This window comes from Carassius auratus, chromosome 4 (assembly GCF_003368295.1).
Source record: "Carassius auratus strain Wakin chromosome 4, ASM336829v1, whole genome shotgun sequence".
In the NCBI taxonomy this organism is placed as follows: domain Eukaryota; kingdom Metazoa; phylum Chordata; class Actinopteri; order Cypriniformes; family Cyprinidae; genus Carassius; species Carassius auratus.
In genome coordinates, this window is record NC_039246.1 from 23,485,602 (window position 1) to 23,512,973 (window position 27,372).

Sequence of the window (27,372 nt, forward strand, 5' to 3'; positions counted from 1 at the left end):
CCTGTGACTATAAACACATCTCCAGCAAGTGCGTTCTAGCCCAATCGTGTTACCAGGAGGGCAGCCTGCTCTCAGCTGCTGTCGAATCACTACACAGGAACCGCTGGCCCAATCAGAACCCGTTACGTATTTCTGATTGAGAGGCTTCATAGAACAAGGAAGTCATCAGCCCGTTTTTGTGACAGTGAAAAAAGCAGTATACAGATAGGTGAATTATGTGAAAAATACTGTTTTTTTTTACACGCGAAACATGAACATGTTATATTGCACATTGTAAACACAATCAAAGCTACAAAAAAGCGCGTAAAACGGGACCTTTAAGAGAAGTTTTCTCCCTCGGAGCTGATAAAACTATTGGGTCTTTCATCTTCATAATGCATTGTTGCAAAAAACAACACTTGAATTAACTGTGCAACTAGACCAGAAGCAAAATTAACTTTACTAAGGGTTTCCAAAATTGGATTGAAAGGTTATATTGTGTTTAATTTGAAACTATTTTTTTGATGCTATGTTGCCTAGTATTTGTTTAAGGTTATGGTTATCAGTAGTTCGCACTCTTACAGTATTAATCACATAGACCAAAAAGTGATTTTGCACAAATTCATACAAAACGTCACTGTTAGCATTATAGAGAAAAAATTTGAAACAAATGTTTTACAATTACAAATGTATCAATCACCAAAGAACTTTTGTACAAAATCTGCCTAAGCTTCTGGCAATTGCTGGCACTTCTTAAACCTTTACAAGGATATTGACTTCAGAACCCATCTCTTTGGAGAACTTACCTGACAGAAGCAAACCAACCCTTACAAAATGAAACATTTGGCACAGTTCTAGACCACAATATGTTTACCTGTATGTCTACACATAGCAAGTGCGTTTTGACACCCTGGCAAACAGACTCACCGAATCACCTGATCTGTCCATTACCTGCTCATCATATATCTAAAACTTTTGGTTTCTTCATATTACATCATTTTGTTTTGTCCGAAAGTAAGAGGTCTGCCCCTAGAGGTCAATAGTCTCACTGCAGATGCTCAGAGCATCAATCTGTCTGCATACACTGATAAATTCTTCTTGGACAGATTGGTCAAACTCTGACTGCTGGTCCATACTCTCCTCTGACTTTAATGTTCTGTAGGGTCTCTGTAAGCTTCCCCTTTGGTGGCCAGAGCTGGCAGTGTGGCTGGAACCCCCACTGAGGGTAGAGGGTGGTGGATGGTGTCCTTCCGGACTAGAGCACAAAACCAAAGAAGAGCCACCCAGAGACTGTCTGTAGAGGGAACAGGAGCTGGAGCTGCCTCTCCAGTGCTCTGGAGATGAGCAGCAAGTTGAAGATGATAGTGAGGGAGATGGGGATGGAGGAAAACCTAACGATGCACCATCTGGTTGAGCTTGAGAAGCAAGGGGATTTTTAGGTAGCACTTCCACACATGAAGATGTTCGATATAGGCCTGGATCAGGAGTAAGGGTTTGGGCACCACTGGAGTTGATCTCTCTACCATTCAGCGAGCGGTCACTAGAGGTGAAGGGTCGTAAGGGGCTGAAGAGACTCATGGGAAATAGAGATTCACCAAACAGTGCTTCATCAATGCTTCGACGCAGATTTATGGGCGAAGGAGGGCGCAGGTCCGCTGTGGAGTCGCTGGTACAGGATGAACCTACAGAAGGGGCACCAGTGTTGGGTTGAGTGTTGGGCATGTCGAGGTCAAGGTCACGATAGGCTAAAGCCCGGTTGCTGTGGTATAAAAGGTCAAGGCCATTCAAGCTGCTGAGACGGTCATCCACCAGTGTGTACAAGGGTAGGCACTCGGTCTCTCCATGCCCAATTGGATCACAGATGGCCAGCTTTTCCTGGTGAGAGAGAGTCCACTGGTAGCTCCCAGGAATGATAGGTGACTTTGCTGCAAGCAGTTCTGTCCAGCAACTTCCTGGCTGGGGAAGGTGATCAGAACAGTAAACTGGCTGAGCAACTACCAGGACCAGTGTGAGGCAGATCACTGCTTCACAAACTCGGCAGCTGAACTGGAAAGTCCACCACGGCCAAGGCCGAAAGGACTCCGCGCTTCCAGCAATTCCGAGAGCGTGCAGCATGGCGTAGAGTTGCAGCCCTGCACAAGCCAGAGAGAAGACAGCACAGAGTAACACTGCGGCTGCTGCCCGGTCCCAGTCTCGGCTCTCTGCAAATGGGCAACGGTTGTAGCGTTCGGCTGGTGTTGGTGATGTGTTGTTCAGATGATAAATATGCTTGGAGTCAGCACGAACGTAGCAGTAGAACACAAAATATGCAGCTGATAGGAAAGTTGCCAGAGCCACAAAGGCACCCCTAGAGATTAAGGACAGAAATAGGTAGACTTGCTGATCAACATGGAGTAATGCAACAGGGCCAAAGGCAGCAGCAAAGTGCAGAAGCACCAAGCAAGCCAGGAAACAAGGTCTCTGAAAGGCGGAATAGGACAGCTGCATACGAGAACGCATTGACAGGAGTAGGAATACTAGGCCAAAGGCGGCAGTCATGCAGGGAAATGGTGCCTCGTAAAGTAAGAGTAAAGCCTCTGTGGATGCCATGCGGTCCTGGTATCCGTATGCGTCGTACACTAGAACGAAGGCTCTAGTGCAGCCAGCGGCCACCAGACAGAGACTAACCAGAGCGAAGTAGCCACAGCCTGATGGGTACTGTAGAGGCAGGCACAGGAGGTTCAGTGTGGAGGCCAAAGCGACTAGACAGAACACAGTGCCCAGGCCATAGATGTGTGCTTCCCACGCTGAACCCCATGTCGCCAGGGCACTGTTCCAATCAGAATATAGCACCACAAACATAGGTGGGGCTGGAAATGGGTTGGGACTTTGAGAGAGGTTGGTGGAGAGGGTGGTTGTGCTGTCATTTTTGCTGCTGTTGCTCAGGACAGTGGTGGTGGTGGGCCAAGTGTCACTAGAACTGCAGATTCCAGAACGTTCTGCATTGCAGTCAGGGAGTGCAGATTCTTGGGTAAGATCTGTCAGCCAGTCTTCAGATGTAGCGGTGACCATTTCTAAAAGGAAGAACAAAAACATTGCATTATTAGTACAGGACACGTGTAAAGATGCACTACAGATATTGATTCTCAGGAGTGGACTCATGATTTAATTATTCATTGACCGGAAAGCTAGTTACAAAATGAATAGCACGAAGAAATAAATCAGTAAAAAAAGAAAAGGTAAATGGTACTGGAACTTTTACTGGGACTGGTAATTTTCTTCAAGAGCATTTTCAGATAAGTTTATGGACCTTTCCTTTAACTCTAAAACACAACACAATGCAATGGCTTATTAAAATTATAGATAAAAAAACCTGTGAAAACTCAATATGGAAAACTCCATGTTAGCACAGTACATTGGGCCCTATTTTTGAGGACTTTTTTTGGCGTGTATACAAAATGGATTTTCCAGAACATACAACCAAGGCAGTCATTACTGTCACCAACTTCTGGCAACCTATGATTTGTTTTTTTTTTGTGTGAAAGATATCACCACTAGAGGGCATTTTTGAGGTGTCTGCCTAGCTGAGCATGTTTCACAGTGGAAAACCAATGGTTTAGATGGGAGATTCCTAAATTTGGGAAATGTCTAGTGTTTCAAACCTACTAAAAGTAAAAGTTCTCAATATGACGACATTTCTAACTGGGAGAAAAAGTTTGGTGAACATATTTGTCCAAGTAGCAGGGATTGGTGGGCTGCCATGAAAGGTGGAGATTTGACATCTGTTGTTTGTGTATAAAATGTAATTGTGATTGTATTGTTTGATTCGCATACTGCTCTGGGAGGAGGCTGCTGTTTTAGATTTTGGATTCTGTGGCTTGGCTCTGGTGCTGAGGAGTGTTATATACATTAGAGCTTCTTAGCCTAACAGAGTTGGAACAGCATGTGAAGTTCCATGTGACAGGCATTTCCAAATCTGGAACTGCTTCCTAACGCTTACCAAATTTTTTTTGGAAGTGATGTATAAGCAATCCAAAAGCAAGTCCTCAGATGAACTAACATCACCATAGAGCATATAAATGTTATGAAAACCCACACAGGTTTGTTTGTGTCATCTAATGTACTACTATAAAATTTGATAAGACATTCAAAATATGTCAATCCCCCTGTACTAGAAGGATTGCCCTGCTCTGCATTTGCAACGGATGTTCAAATCCATATGAGATGGAAGATATTAGCTTCCACAGCCATATCAGTCCTTTGCATAACAGCGTGGGGATGTACGTCAGCGCTTCAAAGACTGACACATCTAATTACACCCTTTACAGTGGAGATCAGAGTCATAACTCATCTTAGCTGCCACGATCAGGCTTTCTAAAAATGCCGGTGAGTTTACTGAAGCCTTGAGAGAGAAACCATGGAGCATTATGGGCCAACAAAGACTAAAAAAGATTAGATGATGCCAATTTTTACAATATGTTCATGTAGACATTTCTCAAACAAATCAGCTTAATTCCTGTTCCCATCCCTCCAATTTCTCTTTGTTATATTCGCAAACATGAACTGATGAAAACGAAATATGCAAATAAAAGCATAAATGGCCATTCCTTTTACATCTCTGGATGCATATTGCTATATATATATATATATATATATATATATATATATATATATATATATATATATATATATATATATGCAATTTATATATTCAAACTGATTCGATTAAAAGTTAAAAATGGCTCTCTCATTTCACAATGTTCAAAATCATGCATAAAAAAGAAATACATTTTAATTTAATAATTTTTTCATTGTTTGAGTGTGACATCAAAACACGTCCACATTGTGCATGGTAAACACATAATTACTGAATGTTGTTGAGTGCTGGTTAAGACCCTGCCTCATTTTAGGTTGCTTCTGTATGCTTTTAGATGTTGGTAGTGACAGACAATTTCCTGTTACACCCAGAGCCAAATTAACTACTTTGTTTATGACCTTCCTCCTTTTAAAAAAGCAGAGGCCTACACAAAATCATGGGTCACTCCCAAAGGAGGGTCTGTTATTTTTTTTGCACTGGTTTTGGCTTTTTTGGCTGATGACCACCACTATAGTTAAATATACTCACCGTGCCCAGTCAGTGGTGAGCACTGGCTTCCATTTTAATGTCAATGTGTTTTTTTTTTGATGGTGGGAGTAGATAATCAAACCAGTTGCACTTGATTAATGGTAGCGTGTGTGTGACAGCCACACACTGCTCATTAGATGCTTCTCTTTAATCAACACTACCACAGCACTAACCACCAAGCAGTGCTCATTAGATCTATAGATGGCTGTTTATCCACTTACATTAAATATAGGTTACAGCTGACTCCTGTTTGCGGCACACTTTGGCTCATTGGAGTACACTGACCTGATTTCTTTTCAATAAAACTGTCTGAATGGATGTTCAGCTCTTATTTGCTTTACTCCTTTATGTTGTTCATTCATGAAATATACACCTTTGTTGTTCATTCATGAAAATATCCATTCTTAATGTGCTTTATTCAAGAAGAATGAGCAGAATGAATTTCTATGTACAGTAAATCCTACAAAAGCATTCAAATGTAAATTGCAGAACGGATTTCAATGTGACGTACATACAAAAAGGATTTGGAAATGATTTATACAGAAATTTGTTCTGTATGTGTTTTGAAGAACAAAATGAAATACCAAATGAGTTTAACGTATTGCTTTTGCTGTATTTTTTAAAGATGAATAAAAATGGCTTTAATTCAGTCTCCTGTTTTGCTGTTTGAGTTTCAGTCTTTATGTATAAATGTGCTAAACTTAAAGTGTTTTTGAGTCATTCTCAACTGTAATAATAATAATTTTTATACTAATTTTTGACAGAAAGAAGGCATAATACTGTAATCTAATCAAGTGACAGTAAATAAACTCTTTTCTTTTAGTTTCACAAAGGTTTCCCCCAAAATAAGCAACACAAGTGTTTTAAACTTAATTATAATAATAAATGTTTCTTGAGCCCCAAATCAGCATATGAATGATTTTTAAAGGACCATGTGACATTGAAGCCTAGAGTAAAAGAAGCTAAAATTTCATCTTCGCCTTTACAGGAATGAATGACATAACAGTTATTTTAACTCAATCCAATCCTGTGTTTGCACAAGAATGTACAACTTATGTTTAAAATTTAAAAAATAAGATTCCTGATTTAGGAAATAACCCTTACCCTTACCCTAACCGGCTTGTTAAGAATTTTCATACTGTAAGTAAAAACTGAAAAAGAACAATTAAGCAAAAAATACAATTACAATTCTGTTACAAATGTCGTTTAAAAGATCAGCATAACAGCTAGAAGAAACCAGTTTATACTTGCATGGAAATTAATGCTGGACTCAGCAGGGTAGTCTATTGCTTTCTAGATGCTATCACATGCCAATTTAAGTTAAATGAGCTCAAGATGGCATGAAAAAGTGTCCAGCTGTCTTGATGAGAATAATTAGTGTTTGATTAACTAAAGGCTGTGAGAAGTGTGTCACTCTGACATGAGGAGAAAGTGTATGGTATGCAGACACAGAAAGAGTGTGGCGAGAAGGCCGGGCAGTGATAAGAGGGATTGTTGTGGCAGGAGCTTCACACGTCCTCCCTCTTCATTTCCTTTCGCCTGCTTGTGCCCTCCACCCTCAGGGGTGTGGAAAATATGACTAGTTTCTGGATGCGAGCCAGAGTTTGAAATCTCAATGACCCTGATCCCTGCACACAACTGGATGACACTCTATTTGTGGAACTGTGTGCACATCTATCAAAACAAAATACCTCTAGAGAACACAGACATGTAAACATAGCAGGAATTCAAGCCAGGTTAACATCATCATCCTATGGGGTTCCATAATGTTGTTGTTATGGCCATGCATTGTAATGGCAGTGGATAAAAGTTCAGGAGGAGGGGACCGGAAGCAGACCAAAGGCAAACAACTCCACTGATCCACATGGGGTTGATGGGATTTCAAATGATAGGTAGGGTTAATTGTTGATGGTGCCACCCTGGGTGTGTCTATACAGACATCTAACATTTTGGGTTAAACGTTTTTGCCCAGAAGGTCTGTTCAGACAAGTCACTCAAATAAATAGCTTTCATTTCATGGTTACATTTTATTTTAAGGCCCAATTCTTGCAATTAACAAGCCATTAACTACGACTTTTCCCCCAATAAACTCCTTATTTGCTGCTTATTAATAGTTAGTAAGGTGGTTGTTAAATCGGGCGGGATTAAGGATGTAGAATATGGTCATGCTGAATATGTGCTTTATATGTACAAATAAACAGCCAGTATGTCAAAAGGCATGCTATAACTCAGCTAATTAATAGTGAGAAGTGGTCCCTATACTTAAGTGTTACCCATCTCACTTAGCACTAGATTCACCTGTAGTTTATCAGTTAGCATGTTTTTGTGGAGACCGTGATCACAGTGAGTGCAAATTTCGATTCAGGTTTTTAGTGAAGAGCCATCTTGCCCAATAGAGTTACAAACAAACAGAAATGAATCCAGATGCATAACTGCTTTTTTTATTATCTGTAATTACACATCTAGATTAATTAGTTTGCTTTATGTGATTATTATTTTTGTGCTATTATAGTATTTATTAATTTAGAATTAGCTTGTATTTTTATGCTTTAATTTCTGTTTTATCATGGCCGCCGAGATATGCAGGCTTACAAAGTTGCATCCTTTGAATTGAGAAGCACCCTATGTTTATACCTCATTTTGTTATAAACTATCAATTTAAACAGTTCAGTCTAATAAATGTGTGTGCTATGCATTTTTATGCTCAGGTTAAACTGATTTCTGAAAGGTGTCCTGCTTTGTGTTTGACAAGTTGTTCATTATCTTAGCAACATGTTAGCACCAAATTCTATTGGAATTAATTGTGAGTAGTATCTCCGATGCAACTTATTTATTTATTTTTTTACTGGTCACACTTTATTTTAAGGTCCAAATGTCCTAATAAACAGCCAATATGTTAATAACAGGCATGCTAATAAGCAACTAGCAAATAGAGAGAATTGTCCCCTATACAAAAGTGTTCCCTTTTTTGTCTGTAATTAGCATATACACCAATGCGTCAGCTGATGGAATCACCCAAGACGGAAGTGTAAAGAGGATCTGAGAGTTTTCCAGGTTGTCAGAAAGTGAACCAACAACAAGTATTTTAGGATTAGGAATTCAGACACAACTCGCTGATCCGATAATAACAACTCCCTCTGCTTAATTATGGAATACAGGGCTGTGATTTCGTTACAATTACTTTCAGATTTCATCTATCCTGTCTCGCTTTCAATTTCTGCTCTCTCTAATAATAGATGAGTGGACAGCAAGGTAGGACGACCCCATTCATATTGATGAGGCCTGGGTATGCTGACTTGGAGCAGTGAAGGAGAAACGACAGGAAGAAGAGAGGAAGGCCTTCTGATCTCATAGGACATTACATTTTCGGGTGAGATTTCCATTTTAGAAACCTTTTGCATCTTTAATTTTAGATATGGCAGCTGCTTTTTTGTGGGTCGGATCTCTGCATGCAGTTTACTTTACGAGACAGTCCATAAACACAGATATTCTCGCAACCTGGTTCTTGGATCGTTGTGGCATATTTTGTCCATCTATTAATGGAATTTAGGTTATCCCATTGAACGCAGCGGGAAGAAAGTAGGTTAGGTGCCACAGAAGAGAAGCTGGGTCTAAGACGTACCTCATGATCAACAGGGAAGGTGACGTAAAATGGCACACTTAATGCCATATGTTGATAGATCTGATCTACTGAGACATGTTGCGTAACTCAACTCTCTTGGGCAGTTTAGTTAACTCAACTTGGCTTGTTTGTAGGAGGTGCCAACTATGAGATAAAAGTGCTCGTTTCTCCTCCCTCTGGAAGCAATTACTGGCAGGTAACAGACGGTTGGTCGTGCTGCACTCGGCCATACCAAAAGATATCTTCCTCTAAATCATGTGGAGGAGGAGGAGGAAGAGTTTGACTTTCATTTTTCAGTGAAAGAAACAAGACAAGTTGGCTCACTTGTTACTGTGTTTGGGAAACGTATTACATCCTGCCAGCTGATGTGTGTATTATTCAGTGTTAAAATACTTTCTTCTAACACAGTAATGTCCAGAAACAAGTAAGCCATTTCAAGGTTGATTCCTTTAGAAAATGTATCTTTTTGTTTGGACATCCCAACCAATCAGACAAAGCTACACAGGCTCAATAATGTTTGTTTTAAGGCAGGACTATCTGTTTGTTCAACCAACGGAGAGCTGGTATGACATTCTTAAAGGGATATTTTACTCAAAATCTACCTATCCTCATGTTGCTCTAAAGAAATATGACTTATCCAAACTCCAAAACTAGAAATTTCGCAGAATGTACTGAATATCCTTTTTCATATACAATTATAATGAATATTAGAGCTCTGAATCTCCGAAAATGGTCCATTAACATATCATAAATGTGGTCCATATGCACTATATACCAACTCTTCTGAAGTCATATGCTGGTTTTGTGTGAGAAAGACCAAAATATAAGTCTATATTCGCTGAAATTTTTAACATCCATCCTACGTGTGCCTGGAGTATTTATGGCAGTTCATGAGTGAAGTGGTCAAATTTGTGAACAAACTGTTCTTTCGGAATCAGATCTTTTGGGTTAATTGGCTGATCCAGTGAAGACACAAATAAATAAATTAACAAATTAAACTGCTCTGGTTCCTTAGACTCAATTGACCTGCTCCAATACCCACACTTGCGGTCTTTGTACTTGAGCACTTGTCTACTTTCCTGTATTTGGCAGGCTCAAGTGTTCAAGTGGGATTTTACTTTGGTGGACTGATACTTTTGTGATAAAAACATTCATTCGGAATGACATGAAGTTGGGTAAACCATGACGATTTTTCATTTTGTGTGAACTATTCCTGTAACAGATTAGTCTGGATGGAGTGCTATTTACTCAGGTCGAATCTTTCTCCATTTTACTTGAATTCTGAAAACTGGTTCATGTCCCAAGATGAAAACCGGAGTATAATTATCACAGGTGTAGATTACATAGAGGCGTGTATTGCATAATTACCTGTGTTCCTGAGAGTCGTCACGCTAGCTGATGTTGTCAGTTCATCGTGTCGCTCTTGTGTTGTCAGATCAGCACTCTTCCCCGTTTCCTTATCGCCTTCCTCCCATGGGAAGCCTTCTGGGAAAACAGAGCACACAAGTCTGAGAATGTGGTGCTGAACGAAAGTTATGACTGAAAGAATCAAGAAACAGGAACATTTTCTAACCTAGTTATGTCAAACAGATTTCTGCAGTATTCAGGGTCAGGATTTGATCTCCCATTGTTTAATTACAATAACTTGCCTTTCATGTTTGAATATGCGCAGCCTACTCTACTGCGACTGAGCTTTATTACGGATCAGAAACGAAAACCTTATCTTTGTGACGAAGCAGGATAATCAGACTAATCCGAAGCAAAACTTTCCTATGAGAAACAGCTACAAACAGTCACTAGGTTGTGTGTCGCTGTGCAAAACACATACCTTACTAGGACCGAAAACAGACCTGACACAATGAGGCCAGAGTGTTTAATATCTGGTCACTGGTCAATGATTCCCACAGATCCGACTCAAATAGCTTGTCCTATTAAGCACCACACATCAAGCTTCTGTGTTTGTTACATTCTTTATTAATAGATTTTATGATGAAATATTTACATTCCCAAATGTGTAACTATGCAGATGTTTGGGCATGCGTGTGCGTATGGACTCTATGTATGGATGTGTAGCATAAATGTGCCCAAATAAGTGTGTAGACTTGTGAGTATCTTAAGCTAAGTCAAAGCTTTCATTGCTTAGACACAAACATGACCTTTAGGGTGACTTCAAGACGGTTTGTGTGTCTACATTAATTCCTTGTGGTAACTGCTTAAGACCTGCATGATGTTCTTTTTTGTATATTGTCAGGATGTATGTTTCAAGTCTGATCACAGCAGATCTTCACTCTGGTGATGATACTGTCTCTCATTAGCATGAATAATGAGCTCTGCACCAAACCAAGCAGGGAGACTACAAAAGGACAGTGAGTGTGTGTGTGTGTGTGTGATTGTGCAGAGCTCTACTCATCCTCTCTTGGCAGGGGTTCACTCATGCTAAACCATCAAGCACCACTTGATTCCATGATTTTCTGTAGGAGAATCTGTCTTTCTGTCTGTGTATCCCTGCATCTGTCTAAACCATCTATATCTATATTTTCCCATTCATTTCCATTTTTATGTAGCTTATGTTTAATATATATCCATCTTTATATATTATCTTTATATATCCTTCCATCTCCATCCATCAACCCACATCTAATCCATCAATATCTTCCCATCAATCTATTTATCTATTCCGCTATATCAACTGTATCCATCCAACCAACTTTCCATATTTGTAATGAGAATTGCTTAAAAGAATAGTTCACCCAAAAACAAAAAGGTTGTCACCCCCATGTTGTTCCAAACCTGTTTAAGTTCCTTTCTTCTGTCGAACACAAAAGTAGATATTTTGAAGAGTTTTTGAAGAACCTAATTGTTGTTGGTCCTTGTTGACTTCCATAACAGGGAAATAAATACTTTGGAATCAATGGTGAACACCAACTGTTTGATTACCAACATTCTTCCAAACATATTTTGTGTTCAACATAAGAAAGAAACTCATACAGGTTTGGAACGACAAGACGACATTTTAATTTTTGGGTGAACTATCCCTTAAACAAAAGAGAATATTAAAGTGCTCCTTGTGGTTTTTTTTATCAACACAAAAGAAATCCAGCCAGCCATAAATATTTGCAATATAAATTTGTAGTGTTTTAGATTTTTTATTTTACAGTGATATGTTTTAATAGCATTTGTATCCTCTTTTAATTTTATTACAACAACAACAACAAGTAATTATTTTTTAATTATAGCCATTTTGACGTCACACAGTTTTGGCTAAATTATGCAACTCTACAAGCAAACCTGGATTCGCAATCTTCATTTTTAAAAACAAAAATTATAATTAGATTTGTATTTATACCTGCATCTATGCATTGCCCCAACATTAACCTCATTCTGAATTACTCTCTGCTGTCTCTTGATGGGTGATTTAAAGATTTTGACTATTAAACCAGCTGTGTTCAAATGAGGCGTCAAACGTCCCCCATCACTCTCTGTCCGAGCCACCCAGATCACCAGTCCTCATTAGATTATGAGAAAGCTAGTTATTCATCTAAGCAACCCTCTTTACCTTCATCTTCCTGCCTTGTTCTCGTCTACCCTCCTCCTCTCTCCCTGGTCACCATTAATAAAGAGGGAATTACATCAGAATTTGTAATTTTGGCCTCTGCACAGTGTGACATAAATCATTTAATCTCCCTCATGGGCCTGAATGTGTGTGTGTGTGTGTTTGTGTGTGAGATTATGAACACAATTCAGTTTAAAAAGGCCAGTCTGAATTTCATTTAAAAAGGATTTTTAGGATAAAAAACATCACTAAATTTCCTTCTGTTTGGATTCACTGAAGTCGCACATAATCTCCACACAGGCTGTAATGATTTGGTTGGTCTAGACGCTTCGAGAGATCCTAATCATAGGATTAACCTTCTATGAAATGACAGTGAGGTGAATACTTTAAGTGTATTGTTTGTGAGTGTGTGTATGTTCTAGTGACAGCCTGCACATGCCTCTGTCCTCAGTTTACCCGAAACACACCCATCAACAATACACTACATAGCACTTTTCAGCAGTGTTGCCATGACAACAATCACATTGTAACCAGCCTGAGAGCCGTATCCTTGACAACCGTTTAGTTTATGATCTAGCATATTAACAACCCTAGAGTTCAGTGGTGTTTCATCCCAAAGAAAAGAAATAGAGGATTTGCATTATATTCATTACAGGTCAAACCCTTGTATGGTCTTCAGACACTTTTGCATGTTAAAAATCGTAGCTGCATTGGAAACTTGAAAGATTTTGTATGAGTGCAGCATTTATGAAAACAGAAAACAGATTTTGTTTATGATATAGTGATTTTTATTTTGTATAATGCATAACAGTGACTGTAATTATGTATTTTAAGAATTTGAGTAGCATATTTTGGGTTAGCGTCACTGGACTAGTTTTAGGCTATTTTTGACTGGCCCTTAGATTAGTTGTTTTTTTCGCAGACCTGGCAACCCTGCATGTGACCCAGACAGTGTTTGAGAGATTCACGCTCGTTTCTCTTTCCAGTCCATCACTATTCCAACACTCTTTCTTTCCTGTTTAATGCCCTCCTCTTTCCCAGTCTCCCCTCCTCCTCTCAGTTCCAGTGTGGTAATTGACCTTGCTCTCAGCTCCGGCGTGTTTTTGAGGTGGGGGATAAGCAATTTGTGGCTGCCTGCACCTCCAGAAGACAAGGTGACCCAAACATTAGTCAATAATTTGCTGTTTCACACACCCACACCCACAAATGCAGAGACAGTGTATCATGCCCTTTAGAGTATGAGCCATGTTTCTGTAGTGCCTTCTACAAGTGCAGGGAGCATATTTATTTACAACCCTTTTTGATGGGCCGGTTTTATATACCACCACAATACTAAATTGTCTTTGATTTTTGGGTTTTTTACTGATTACAAATTTTTACTGATTGGCTTAAATGGATAGTCCATCAAAAAAAAAAAAAAAAAAAAAAAAATTATAAATCTTCAGTGGAATACAAAAAATATACATTATGAAGTATGTTGGAGAAAAATACTATGTAAGTCAATGGGGACCAGCAACCATTTGACAGTACACTATCTTAAAAGGTGTAGTTTAACCAAAAAAGAAAATTCTTTTAATCATTCATGTTCCAAACCTGTATGAGTTTATTTCCACTGTGCAACATAAAATAAGATATTTTAAAGAACGCTGTAGTAGAACGCATATTATTTTTTTCAACATCCTTCAAAATATATATTTTTTGTATTCCACAGAAGATTTTTTTTTTTGATGATAAACATTTGACAGATGCAAATGATTCTACAACCCAAAAATTTATAGACAATTTAGTATTGTGGTGCTATATAACAAATTTACATTTACTAATAAATACATGAAAAAGGGTTTTAAATAATTATGCTTACTGCACTTCTAAAAGGCACTACAGAAACATGGCACATGGTGAACAATCCCTTTAAGAACTATATATATATATATATATATATATATATATATATATATATATATATATATGTATGTATGTATGTATGTATGTGTGGTTCGTAAAGGGATTGTTCACCAAGAAATGTAAATTCTGTCATCATTTACCCTCATGTCGTTCCAGACCTGTATGAGTTTCATTTTGCTGTGGAACACAAAAGATGATATTCTGACTCCCCATATTCCTTTCTGAAAATCTCTCTTTCTATGCATTTCCTTTCTCCGTCATCTTAAAAAAGATTCTTTGAGTTCGAGAGGAAAGGAAAAGAGAAGGACATGGAAAAACATGTCTCTGGGAGCCAGGAGAGGTTGAAAGAAAACATGAGACTGAAGGGCTAAATGAGACTTATTGCTGGAAAAAAAAGAGAGATGCCCAGTAAACGTCAGGAGAGGCCTATTACTGCGAGAGAGGATGGATAGAGTGAATTGAGAAAAGGAGACTAAATGTTGAGAGAGGCATGCTCAGCATCCATGAACAGACGGTGCGGAAAAACATCGTCCCTGAGGATTCACTGGCTCTGCTGACTCTGCCATTGGAATACTGATCACATACCGCCCAACTGGCTGCTTCTCCAGTGCAAATCCCATGCTTACTGTACACATACACACCTGTCTTACTGCTCCCTTAGCTCTAGATATCAAACAGAGCCATGTCAATACTGGTTAGCAAGCTTGGCCACCTCACATACACCATATTTAGGTGTTTGGCACACTATTGTCACATATATCTGGAGAGTTTTAGTGTATGTTCATCTCAAGGAGGTCTGTATTGATTCGTCTGGATCGCATCATGAGCTTAGGTCTAGATCTTCTTTTTAATGACTAAAGTATAGTAAGCACTGACCTTGGATCAAAATGTTGCAAACCGTTACAAAAAAAAAGTCCCTGCAGTGGGTAAACCGGACCTAATTTGACCTTCAATGATGCCAGTAGTTTTGTAGTGGAAAAATGCTTTTTAAACAGTATGACTCTTTTAAGCAACATTACAAACATTAGTACATAACAGTACATTGTTGTCATTGCTGACTTCATTAGATTTGGTCAGACATAAATGTAAATGTAAATAACTACATTTGGATTGTTAAAGCAGTTTTCTGTAAAAAAAAAAATAAAGCATTCCGTGCACATAAGCCAAGAATAAGATTAAGAATCTGCATAAATTAAATTTAATAAAACAATCTTCTATTATTTTATGTTTAGTAGGAACTTTACAAATTTACTTCAAATTTTTTCTGCATTATGGTAATGAGAATGAAATTTATGTGCACTATATAGTAACCTTTTTCACACAAAATTTGTCTTGATTTTGGTGTCACATTCGTCTCACTGTATACATACTGTAGTAGTAGTAGTATCGCATCATATATATATATATATATATATATATATATATATATATATATATATATATATATATATATTAGTGGTGGGCCGTTATCAGCGTTAACGTGCTGCGTTAACACCAGACTCTTATCGGGCGATAAAAAAAATATCGCCGGTGATCTATTCTCAAAGTTAGGTTGGCAGCTGGGTCTACACTAAGCAAGCTATGATGACTTTCACCTTGATATAGTCTGACTGGGGCCAGCCTAAAAAGATGCTCAGGACAGTTGACGGGCCACTGCTGCGCATCGTCATGAAAGCTTATCTTTTTCACGTGTTTTTAAGACGTAACGCTTGTCGATTTAAACATTAAAGCATCCAAACACAAGACACGGAAAAGCTTAACAGAGTAGCTGGTTACTCGCGTGCTGTGTTCGGTGCAGAGAGAGATCGAGAGCCGCGTATCACGGACAGAGCTCTCTTCTGCAAAGTTCTCCTCGAAGTCCCTCCTGCACCTGATCGAACAAATACAAATCGCAGTTTGAACAAACTAAAAGATGTGAAAGAGTCCAATTCAGTACTCGAGGTGTTCCGGTGTTCAGGGCTCACGCAGAGAAAGGCGTCTTGAGACGCTAAAAATAAGCGTTTTCAAGTGTTTTGATCAAAATTCTTATTTTTGCTCTAGTGCCGACAAAAACATACAAAATATGTAAAAATATCCACCTTGGAAATTATGCTCGAAAAAACTGTTGGTTATTTCTTAAGTGAAAGTAAACAGTTGAGGAAAAAAATGGGATGTGTATTATATTGGATGCATTCATCGTCTCAAAGTGACCGCGCCTAATTTAGCGACTGGCTGCTGTAATGTTAATCCAAGAAAATGAAAATGAAAATCACTCACTGCTCTTGACTACTTTGTAGTTTTAACAGTCAAACCAAAAATTATTCACACACCAGATATATATTTTTATATATATAGCAAAACTGTAATAATGTGAGAAATGTTGAAGGTGTCTGAATAAATGTAGGTTTCATTGTATATTTCATTTTTACATGTTTCACACATAATCCATCTGCAGTGCGTATGCAGTCCGTCTGTGTTACTCGGTAGTAGTCCGTTAACATGGGTGCATAAAAAAATATGCAACGCATACGCACTGCAGACAGAGTATGTGTGAAACAGGCGTAAGGTTGTTTGCACCTTGTGCAATGTGGAATTAGTTTACAGCTTTTTCAAGCAGTTTGTGATGCATTTTGAAAACAGGAGATGAGCCCCTTTTCTAATGCACCACCTAGCTTGATAAACCCCTTCTTAAAGACTTACTGTTTGTCAATTTTATTTGGGTAACACACATATTCTGAATGTCGTCGGCAGAATTCGAATGAGCCATTTTAATCTACATTAATTTCAAGATCACAGTGAGATTTATCTAGATTAAAAAAATGAATCTATGCCCACCTCTAATATATATATATATATATATTAGGGGTGTAACGGTTCACAAAATTCACGGTTCGGTTCGATACGATACACTGATGTCACGGTTCGGTTCGGTTCGGTTCGATACGTTTTAGATACAGCAAAATGTAAAAACATCTCAACTTTTCAGAATGCCGCAAGCGCACCGCGGGTCATGTGACAAGAACCAACCAATCAGCTTCATCCTTTCCCGTAACAACGTTGAGAGCTCAGCCAAGATGAAGGAACAGCTGATCATAGTTGTATATGGATTGCAATTTTGAAATAAATTCAGTAGCAGAGCTACTGCAAGCGATTTTTAGAGCTGCAAATCCATTTATCCTTCGCTGAAATTTTCGCGTCTCATGGAGAGAGCACATCATTGTTGCTTAGCAAAGACAGACGCCTCAGGAGAAAGACGCGCTTAGCGTTTTCCATGCGTTTTTAGGCACGATATGTGAACGGCCCCTAAGGCGCTCGCTCACTCAGCACGCGCTGAAGGCTCGTTGCAAAATGTCTAATGCATTTAACAGACCAGAAATATAAGATCTGGTGTTTGGGTTGGATTCCCTGTAAGCTATAGTGTCTAAATGCTGCAGGGATAGTTTGCTGCGTGCATGATTCTCCTTTTTTTCGTCTTTTCCCAGATAGTACTGACGCATATATCCCAGATATTCCCGCTGTTTTTTTTCTGTTTTTTTTTTTGTAATCCCGCTGGTGTACCCTGTCATGTTGCAGATGCGACATACCGTTGTTTTTTTATCCACCACTCTCTTGCCATCACCATTATAGCTTAAAGGGAATCCAAAGTGCACCCAAACACCAGACCTGTTGGTTATTGGAGGATCTTCTCATTTCTAGTCTGTTAAACGCATTGGCTATTTTGCAACGAGCCTTCAGCGCGTACTGAGTGAGCGAGCGCCTGCTGAGTAGCCTAACATAAACATATAAGATGGTGTTTTTTTCTTCTTCGGGAGTGTCAGGGGCGTTGCCTGTTACGTTGTTTGGGTTATTGGGCTACCTTGTTGAACGCATATCATTATATTTCTTTCTCTCTCTTTTTTTTTTTTTTCAAATATAATTAAATACTCCAACAAACCGTTCGGTATACATAATGCGTACCGCGTACCGAACCGAAAGCGTCGTACCGAACGGTTCAATACGAATACGCGTATCGTTACACCCCTAATATATATATATATATATATATATATATATATATATATATATATATATATATATATATATATATATATATATATATATATATATATATATATATATATATATATATATATATATTCCTTGCCAGGAATAAAGCTCACGGACTAACTATATGAACAGACATCAGACATCATGGGGCGGTTCTTCTTCTTACTGTGAAATGAAACATTCTTTTCACTAATTATTGACAACAGTTAGCATAATTTAGGTATTTTTATGTTATTAATCAATAATTCATTCGTACTGATTCCACTGCTAACCCTTGACTGGTAATCAGTAAGGCTCTGCAATTCATTAAACACCCATTTTCACCTTAAATAAAGGTATAACATAAGAACAAATGTACTGTAATACACTCATGCCAGCTATGGATGGGTCAAATTGTGTACATTTTTGCTTATCTTGGATCATATGCTTGGGTTGGAAATGAAAAGACAAAGGAGGGGTTGACTTACCTCCTGCTGATAGGGAGGGAGTAGGATCTGGGCCAACACTTTGCACTCTTCTCTTTTCTGATGGGCTTGTGGTCTGCCCTACCCACGAAACTCCATCCAGAGCCTTGTCAGTGGTTTTAGAAGGTGTCCGTTCTAGTTTCGAGGTCATGTTTGTTGTGTTTTGTCCAGTGTTAACAGTGGTCAAAGGTTGGGTAGATACTTCTGATTCTGCTGGTGTGAGGAAATGTGTGGTTTGAAATGAAGGTATCGTAAGTTGTGACGTTGTTGCCTGAGTGTCTATGGCTATAGTTTGGTCACTGTAAGTGTTCATGGTTTGCGTCATCGGTTTCAGTGCTTTAGTTTGCATGATGCTTGGATTCTGAGCAGTGGATACAGTGTACGCTTGTGTTGTGAGTTCTGACATTGTTGACGGAGTATCTGTGGGTACAGTTTGGTCACTGTAAGCGGTCATGGTTTCCGTAATCGGTCTCAGTGTTGTAGTGTGCGTGGTGCTGGTACTCTGAGCCGTGGTTACAGTGTATGCTTGGGTTTCTGGTTTAGATATCATTGTTTGTGGGGTTTTCGCTGTGCTTTGGCCATTATTAGGGGGCCAAAGATCAAGATCATAGCTTTGATAAAGTTTAGGAGGTTCTGTTCCATCTTTTTGTGGCAGTTTAGCTGATTTTGAAGGCAGCAGGGTGCCTGTCTGGACAGTGCTGCTTTGAAGTACCTCAAACGAGGTTGTGGTCGGCTGATATTTTGGGCTTAAGTCCTTCGAAGACAGAGTATAGTCTTGTGTGGTTGCTTCTGGGAAAGCTGTGCTCACCTTTGTAGTAGCAGACCCTTTAGTGCCACCGAATAAAAGTCGTGATCCCAAATCAAAGAATGGAATGTTAGATTTCAATGTTTTAAAGTTGGGCATGCCCCATCCTTTGGAGCCTGCCTTGGTCTGGGTCGTCGGTTTTGGCCCATATTCGCCGAAAAACCCACTGACAGAGCTGAAGAGAGAGAATACCACAAGAGTCCCACGCAGAAGAAGCATTCTGCCCCTCTTATGTCGTCACGGACCACTGCTCACATGGTGTCTGAATTTCCGAGGAACGCCCACGAGATGCACCAGGCTTCTGCTGCAGATAACCTAGAGATGCAATAAACATTTATATCCGGTCAGTTCACTTCAACTAAGTTACATAATAGAGCTTTTCCCATCACACCTGTAAGAGGATCTGTTTAAGTTTAAGCCTTTGAGTTTATGCCAAACTCATATCTTTCTGCTGTCCCAGAGGTGGCCTCAACTCTCCATTGACAGAGCAATTATAGAAGCAGGGCTCTTGAAGAATACTAATGTGAGACTAGAGGTCTGTATGTATATATGGGGGTGGTGTAGTAGGAGGTATAGAGGCCGGTTTCTTTGTGGAGCTTTGGGCTAATTTTGGAGTATAAAGCTGATAGCCTGTAGCCTCAGTGAGAGGAGTTGAATTTGATGGAATTTCTCTCGGAGTGAGACTTGGACTCTTTTTTTCTTTCTTTGCCACCCCCGCATCCCTCTTTCTCGCCCTCTCTCTCTCTCTCTCTCTCGTTCACTTTCTCTCCCCCTCACGCAATTGATTTGTTCTCGAAACTGCAAAAACTCTCTACTCTCCCGCTGGGAATAACATCAGTTGTTTTTGGTCAGCAAACAGTGGCATAAGTATTATGAAATTCTTTCATTTCATTTCTTTCTGTAACCCCATTGTGTCTCTTCCGTCTCTCAATGCCATCTGTATCGCAGAAATTGCCTCCCTCAAGAGTCTTTTTAAAGATCTCACAGCTTAATGAGGTTTGCTTACTAGATTAAACCAACTAACTGGCTCTGGGCAAATGGATTTAAAAAAGACTGATGGATCTCAGATTTGTCTTTGTAAGAAAATCCAAAACATCTGAACATCTGAAACTGTGATAGTTTTTCTTCTACAGCATTTTTTGATGAATAGAAACTTTAAAAAAAGAAGCATGTCTTTACTGCTTACTTTTGATCAATTACACGCATCCTTACTCAAAAAATAAGGGTATATATATATATATATATATATATATATATATATATATATATATATATATATATATATATATATTAATTTCTCTAAAAAAAGAATGGTCCAATCAAATAAAATATAAAATATTGTTTCCATGTCACACTGAAAAAGCAAGGTCAAGGCCAACATCCTGAATTATAGGATGCAGTACCTTGTAAAATATATTGTGCTTGTACACAGCACATTTTGATATCCAGCTATTCTGTGCATACAGAACATCTGCTTACTATGCATAGCAAGAGCAGAATGGTAGTGTCAGAACTGCATACCACCATAATACTCTCACCATTTGTGATGTCTCCCACCATTTCAGAAGCTTTTTTAACAAGCGTAATCTTTTCACAGGGGGCGCAGTTGAAACCTGGCTGAGTCATAGTCATTACCGTCATCACTACTCAGACTGTTTACTCATTACCACACACCACCTGCTTTGAGCGAATAGAGTCCCGTCTTCTACAACCTCGCTATCAAAGACCGCATTACTACAGGCCAGATTTCTCCGAAAATGTATCAGATGCCAGATCAGTTGATTTGCCAGCCCCTGGGTTTTTCTTTCACATGTTCTGAAATGTTTTAAGAACAGTTTTGTCTGAGCTAAATGCCTCCGAAAGTCAGACCCCACAGGAGCTTGTTAAACAGCATCACAAACGCTGCTGTGCATGTGTCAGAGTCGGTACCAAAGAGGAAACATAAATGACTGTATAGCACTGATCTTTACTATTAGACCCCCCTCTTTTCTTCTTTTCCCGTCTCTATCATTTTTCTCTCTCTCCCTTCACTCTTTCATTGTCATTTTGTTCTACTGTGCGTGGCAAAGAAAGGGCCTGCCAGAGCAGGATGTAATCACTCAAGCAGAAAAAGGGAAAAAGCGAGTGCTCGAGAGCTACTCCTGATTTAACATCACACATTTATTCCTAGCCTGAAATCCCTCCCTTGTTGAGTTTTTTATATTTGAGTTTTTTATATTATTATAGATGCTTGACCTTCACCATCTTTAACAACCCCCCCCCCCCATTAAAACAACAAAAATCTATTACAAAATCTATTTTTAAATATAGTTTTATACTTTCAGCAGCCCGTTCAGTTTGGCATCTGCAGTGACAGATTAATTTTATTTGTCAAAATACAGATTACAGTTGGATGTGCATAAGATTTGACTTTGCGAGAAGAATCAGGATTATTGGTTCCTGTATAACTGAACAATTAAAAGTTAATATGCATCTGAATGATCCATTCAAAGATGTTTAATAGCTGCTGTGAAAAACATAAGCTAACAGCAAATTTACAGACACAAACACATTATGTAAAGTTATACAAAGAGATTAAAAAGGTGTGTATTTTGAGTACACTGCCATTTAATTGTCTGGGGTCAGAAAGATTATTATTATTTTTTTTAAGAAGACTTTTATGCTCACCTAAGCTGCAAACCTTTTAAAATTAAAGTATTTTCCTCTCCCTTTAAAATTTTTGTGAGACTAGTCATTTTGCTGTCACACCTATATTCAATTGTATTTTATTATGTGTCTTTCAGCATTGTTTTTTCTAGCTCTCCACAATCCTGTTTGGACCCACCAGTTGAGAACCACAGCCATCACCATCTTTTGTAAACTGAATTTGTGATCCAACGCATTACTTAATCAATGAGAGGCAAAATAGTGATTTCACTTGACCAGATGAGAGAGGACCTGAATGAACTCATCAGAGAACAGAGAAGGTTGTAAAAACAGAGGGTTAGGGTCAAAATATCCTTCTTTCAAATATATGTGTGTTAGGTCTAGTGTTGAGGACCCTCTTAAGTGCTGACGGATCGACCCATCATGATATCAATTATTTTAACAGGCCTCTAGACCTGCATGATGGCTGTGGGAATCATTGGTTCATGTCTTTATGAAATCAAATGATTTATTCACCGAGCCTCTCTGGTTCTTATCCTATAGACAAGATGGGGGAGGGGATATTTATGACCTCCAGCCATAAAAAGCACAGGATTTTCCTTTAAACACCGTCTAAAGGTTTTTACAGACAGCGAAAGCCATTAGCCTAACCTTAACCTCAAATTAACCCAACCATGAACCAAAGCAGCCATGGTCTGGCGTTTCATGGTCCAAATGCAACTTAGTCCTAAACAAAGAACATTTAGTGTGGTTCGCCAAAAAACACAGAAATAGAAATCAAACTTAATCCTAGGCTACAAAGGATTGAAGTAGTAAAATCGCTTAAATCAGGATTAAAGACATCTAAGTCTAATTAAGAGGTTTTAGAGTCATTTTTAAGATGTTCTTTCTTTTGTGTATTGTGATTGAAAAACATCACAATGTCAGTAAAACCACACCATCAGTAGTAGAGCTGTAATCGACAGGACCTGAGCCCGACAGATTTCGGCCCGAGCCCGACAAGTACAGCTTTTTAAAAGCCCGAACCCGTTTACAGCACAACATTATTCGAATGTTCTCACGCACACGGCTCTTTTACCTTTTGTCAAGAATGAGTCATTTATACATGTTTTAACAATTTATTCATGACTAACGTAGGCTATAGGCCACTTGGAAGTTGGAAACAAAAAAAATAAAATAAGTCGTAACATCTCAGCACTCTAACTAGGCCTATAGCCATAGGCTCATTTAGCCTATAAATAGGTCAATGCACCAATAAAAACGAGTGTTTCTTAAATTAAATTAAGATAAATTCTAAATTAAGAAGGGTATCTGGCAATAACGAAATTAAGATAAAGGCTCCGCTGGATTTGCTTCGCCACTAGCAGCTGAAATTTAAAAAAAGAATAATGCAAAATGGCAACATTAGCCTATATACTCTGTCTACATTATGCATTTAAGACTCATTTATTATTTAGTTATAAATTGAAAAACCTTTACTAATCAAGATTAGAAAATTATTAAATCCACATGGCTTCAGCGCGTTCCTGCGCTCACTGATGGTGCGTCCAGAAATATAACCCAATGGCTCATTATTCTCATTATAAACATGGTTAAAACTATTCCACACCTTCAACTTTGGTTTAGCTGCTGGTGCAATCAAAACGTAATCGCCAAAGGCAAGCCTCCGTTTCACCTACTCCGCATACATTTTCCCATCTTTCTCGCGCTAATAGAAACACATCACATGACCGCTCATTTACCCTGTAAAATTATATAATTTTCCCGCCGGGTTCGGGCAAAGATCTTCAGCTCTTATCAGCAGCTGTACGCTAGGTTTATTAGATGCATTTATCTATATTATTATTGATTCACATAAAAAATGCTTGATTGTTTGAAAATCAGTAGTTTTGGTGTCATATTGAGCACCCATTAACTGTAACTACAGTAGTCAACTGGACACAATAACATCAAACCAAGGACAAAGTCCAGTTTTACAGAACCCCTTAAATCACCTCAATCGACCGGTGTTGTTATTGTGTTGTTATTTTACACAATAGCTGGGTTTCCATCAAAAGTGGCGAATTTTATGTATAAACTGGAAACAGGAATATCGCACAATACATTTGCAAACAAGCACTGTTTCCATCCAACGAGACAAAGGGAACAAAATTGTTACTCTCTGATAAACTGGGATTATACGTCACTACGAAAAGTAGGAAAGCTACTGAATATAATAATTTTCAGAAACCACCTCAAGCGAGCGTTAAAACTATTTCGCGAATTACAGTATTTTTATTCGAAATTAAGCATTTCCATCACTCGATTCTGATGCGATACTTCAAAGTGCGCATAAAAGCAGAGTGATGGAAACCCAGCTAATATTTCTCCTCCCATTCCCTCACACTGCAAAACACTGGGCTCAATACTGTTGACTCCACGCACATTGCACACAATAATTTTCCACATCAACGGCTCTCTGCGTCCTCATGGTGGTCAGTCACCACAGTGTTCATTAACAATGTTATCTTGTTGCAGGCCTGAATGAATCAATCCATTTATGTTTAGCCTGTGTGTGCATGGAAATGAATTATATATCTTGATTATAGTTGTTTGCTCCCAGCCATCAACCATCAATGCTGGTTGTTTCACTCAATCCCCTGCTAGCAGTATCAGAATACGCACTCAACATACTCCAAAATGTGTTATCTGATATCTGTCTGTCAAATTCTTTAATTTGTTTTTAAAGATGTTAATCAATGTGGTCCAAACAACCTGTTGACATTTGTGATTCTTTGCCTATTTCACTGTATTTTCCAAATGTTGCAAATGTTTTTCACCATTTTCTGTCTTGGCACATGCACAGTGCTGTTGCTCAGAAGTCGCCAATTACACTTGCCTGTGAAAACATGATGAATGACCTGTCACGTTAATGTTTTTGTGGGCTTTTCTCTTCAAGCATCCGGATCACCTGATTATCTCAAAACGCACAGGCTGCTACGCCGGCTGCCTTCGCCATGGTTACCAAAGGAGCAGAATGCGTCTGAAACGCAGAGCTTTTTCATATGTGAATGTGTGAAGAGGTCTGAGAGGAACACAACCATCCATTAAGCACAAGAAAGAGCACGAGCCGTGGGTATCAATGAAAATTACAAATGTTTATGGACCTGAGTCACCTTACTGAGACTGTCACATATATATTATACCGAAATCAGGAACCAGGCTGTAGCTTCTACAATGAAACATTTCTGGAGAGATGAAGGACAGAAGGAGAAACTTACCTTTCTCCCAGTGGAAGAGAGTAAACAGAGAATCCAGAAGAGCCACCAGCACTCCACTGCAGGACAGCGAGATCTGTCTCTCTGTGCGTGTGGGAGAGAAATCGTTTTTGGTCGCACACTCTCTCTCTCTCTCTCTCTCTCTCCCTCTTCCTCTCTCCTCCCCTCTCCCGCTGCATCAGTAGTCTAGTGTAGGATTCAGATGCACAATATCTGGTCACACATCGCTGAGCAGATTGTTAGAGAGCAGAGAGCAAGCACCGTACAGCAGGCAACTGTCAAGGAATTAAGGGTCCTACAAAGATGAAAAACACACGTTCGAACACATACAGTGAATACATATGCACACTGGAATATACCACTACCAACATCTATTTTTTTCCTCACTATTTTTTTAGACGATCTTTGAAGTGCATAAATAGTTATGCACAATTATTTCTTGTGGTCTTATTTAACATATTTAACTTATTTAAGGTCATACAAACTGCATGTATTATACCCATTCAGCAAATTAGTAAAAAAAATGCTTAAATACTGTAATATTTCAAATGTAATATTTATTTTAAATACATTTTATATATTTAAAAGTACAATTTAAATTAGTAACTTAAATACAGTATTTTTTTAAATAAATTATCAACATTTCTTTTAATTATTTGTGACCCTGGACCACAAAACCCAAGTAGCACAGGCATGTCTATAGCAATAGCCAACAATTGTATGGGTCAAAATTATTGATTTATTTTTTATGCCAAAAATCATTAAGATGTTAAGAAACGATCATGTTCCTTGAAGATATTTTGTGAATTTCCTAACGTAAAAATATCACAACTTAATTTTGGATTAGTAATATGCATCGCTAAGGATTTCATCTGGACAACTTTAAAGGTGAATTTTTGTCAATATTTAGATTTTTTTCCCCCCTTTAGATTCCAAATTTTCAAATAGTTGTATCTGAACCAAATATTGTCCTATCCTAAAAAAACAAAAAAAAACATGCTTGTCTATTCTGCTTTCAGATGATGTTTAAATCTCAATATAGCCGCTTTTAGACATCCAGAAGTGCACAAATATTTTTGCTGTGTTAGAAGGTAATTTTAGCATGTACAAATACCACATATTTTCTCTTATTTGCATAAAAAGTGAAATGTAAGATAAGAGTTAGAAAACATATTCTATTTTAATTCTCAATTCATATTTAATTAATTCTATTTTATTAATTTACTTATATTTTTGAATGGAAGTAGAAATATTCCATTTAGTGTATAAATTAGGGAATAAAAACCTGCATGCACAATTACACAAGAATTAGAGATAGGATTTATACAAAAGTTAGGATTTTGAATATTTAATAACGATAATTTTTAAATAAAATATACATTTTAAATAAATTAATATTGTTTTGATAAATAAGAACTTAATTTCATACACATAAATTATAAACGAAATTTGTAATTCAGATTGTGTGTTAAAAACCCTAACAATGTAAAGAAACTCTGTCTCTGACAATCATAAAAAAATGTTACATCACACTTCAGCCCACAAGCATTAGCATGTCGTGCTTTTGAGTTGACTTGTGCCACACTTCGTCTTCTTGTCAATGGAACGGCTTATCTCTGATGACAATCAGAGGTAGCCAATAATAATCCATTCTCAATGTTCCTCCTGGGAGATGGTATATTCTGGGATATCACAACCTCTCTGATCCAAAGGAATTCACTAAATTTAGAAACAATCCGAATTGTCCCATCCGAAGGAAACATAATTTCCTGATAGTAAGCTCAACTTTGTTCAACTGGATGGAGCCAGGGAGTCTCAATGCCAGTTTGACCTTTCATACAGTACGCACAAACACATATTCAACTATTTTTTACCATTTCGCTTATGCTCCAGATCAGTACTGTACATCTCATGAGAGCAGGGGTAATGTTTTTGAGAACAGAATGATTTAAGGTGAAGTGCAGAGCTTTGCTGAGGTTTGGAGAACATGATGATCATCAACAGTCCATGA

General features: G+C 38.3%; 1 protein-coding gene across 1 annotated transcript; it reads right to left on the reverse strand.

Annotated features, from left to right (window-relative positions):
- Nucleotides 1–248: 248 nt before the first annotated feature.
- LOC113063192 (proline-rich transmembrane protein 4) lies at nucleotides 249–25,788 on the reverse strand. Its single transcript, XM_026233421.1, has 4 exons — nucleotides 25,365–25,788; nucleotides 18,657–19,773; nucleotides 10,074–10,190; nucleotides 249–3,032 (listed from the first exon to the last, which is right to left on the reverse strand). The coding sequence occupies exons 2-4, from the start codon at nucleotides 19,675–19,677 to the stop codon at nucleotides 1,009–1,011; spliced, it is 3,162 nt and encodes a 1,053-aa protein (XP_026089206.1). The 5' UTR covers nucleotides 19,678–19,773; nucleotides 25,365–25,788; the 3' UTR covers nucleotides 249–1,008.
- Nucleotides 25,789–27,372: the final 1,584 nt, after the last annotated feature.

Coding starts and splice junctions, on each gene's coding strand:
- LOC113063192 (XM_026233421.1), bottom strand. CDS start 19,677: ATGCTTCTTCTGCGTGGGACTCTTGTGGTATTCTCTCTCTTCAGCTCT. Junction 10,191..18,656: donor TCCCTCCCTATCAGCAGGAG/GTAAGTCAACCC, acceptor CTGTTTTCCCAG/AAGGCTTCCCATGGGAGGAA. Junction 3,033..10,073: donor GACGACTCTCAGGAACACAG/GTAATTATGCAA, acceptor TCTTCCTTTTAG/AAATGGTCACCGCTACATCT.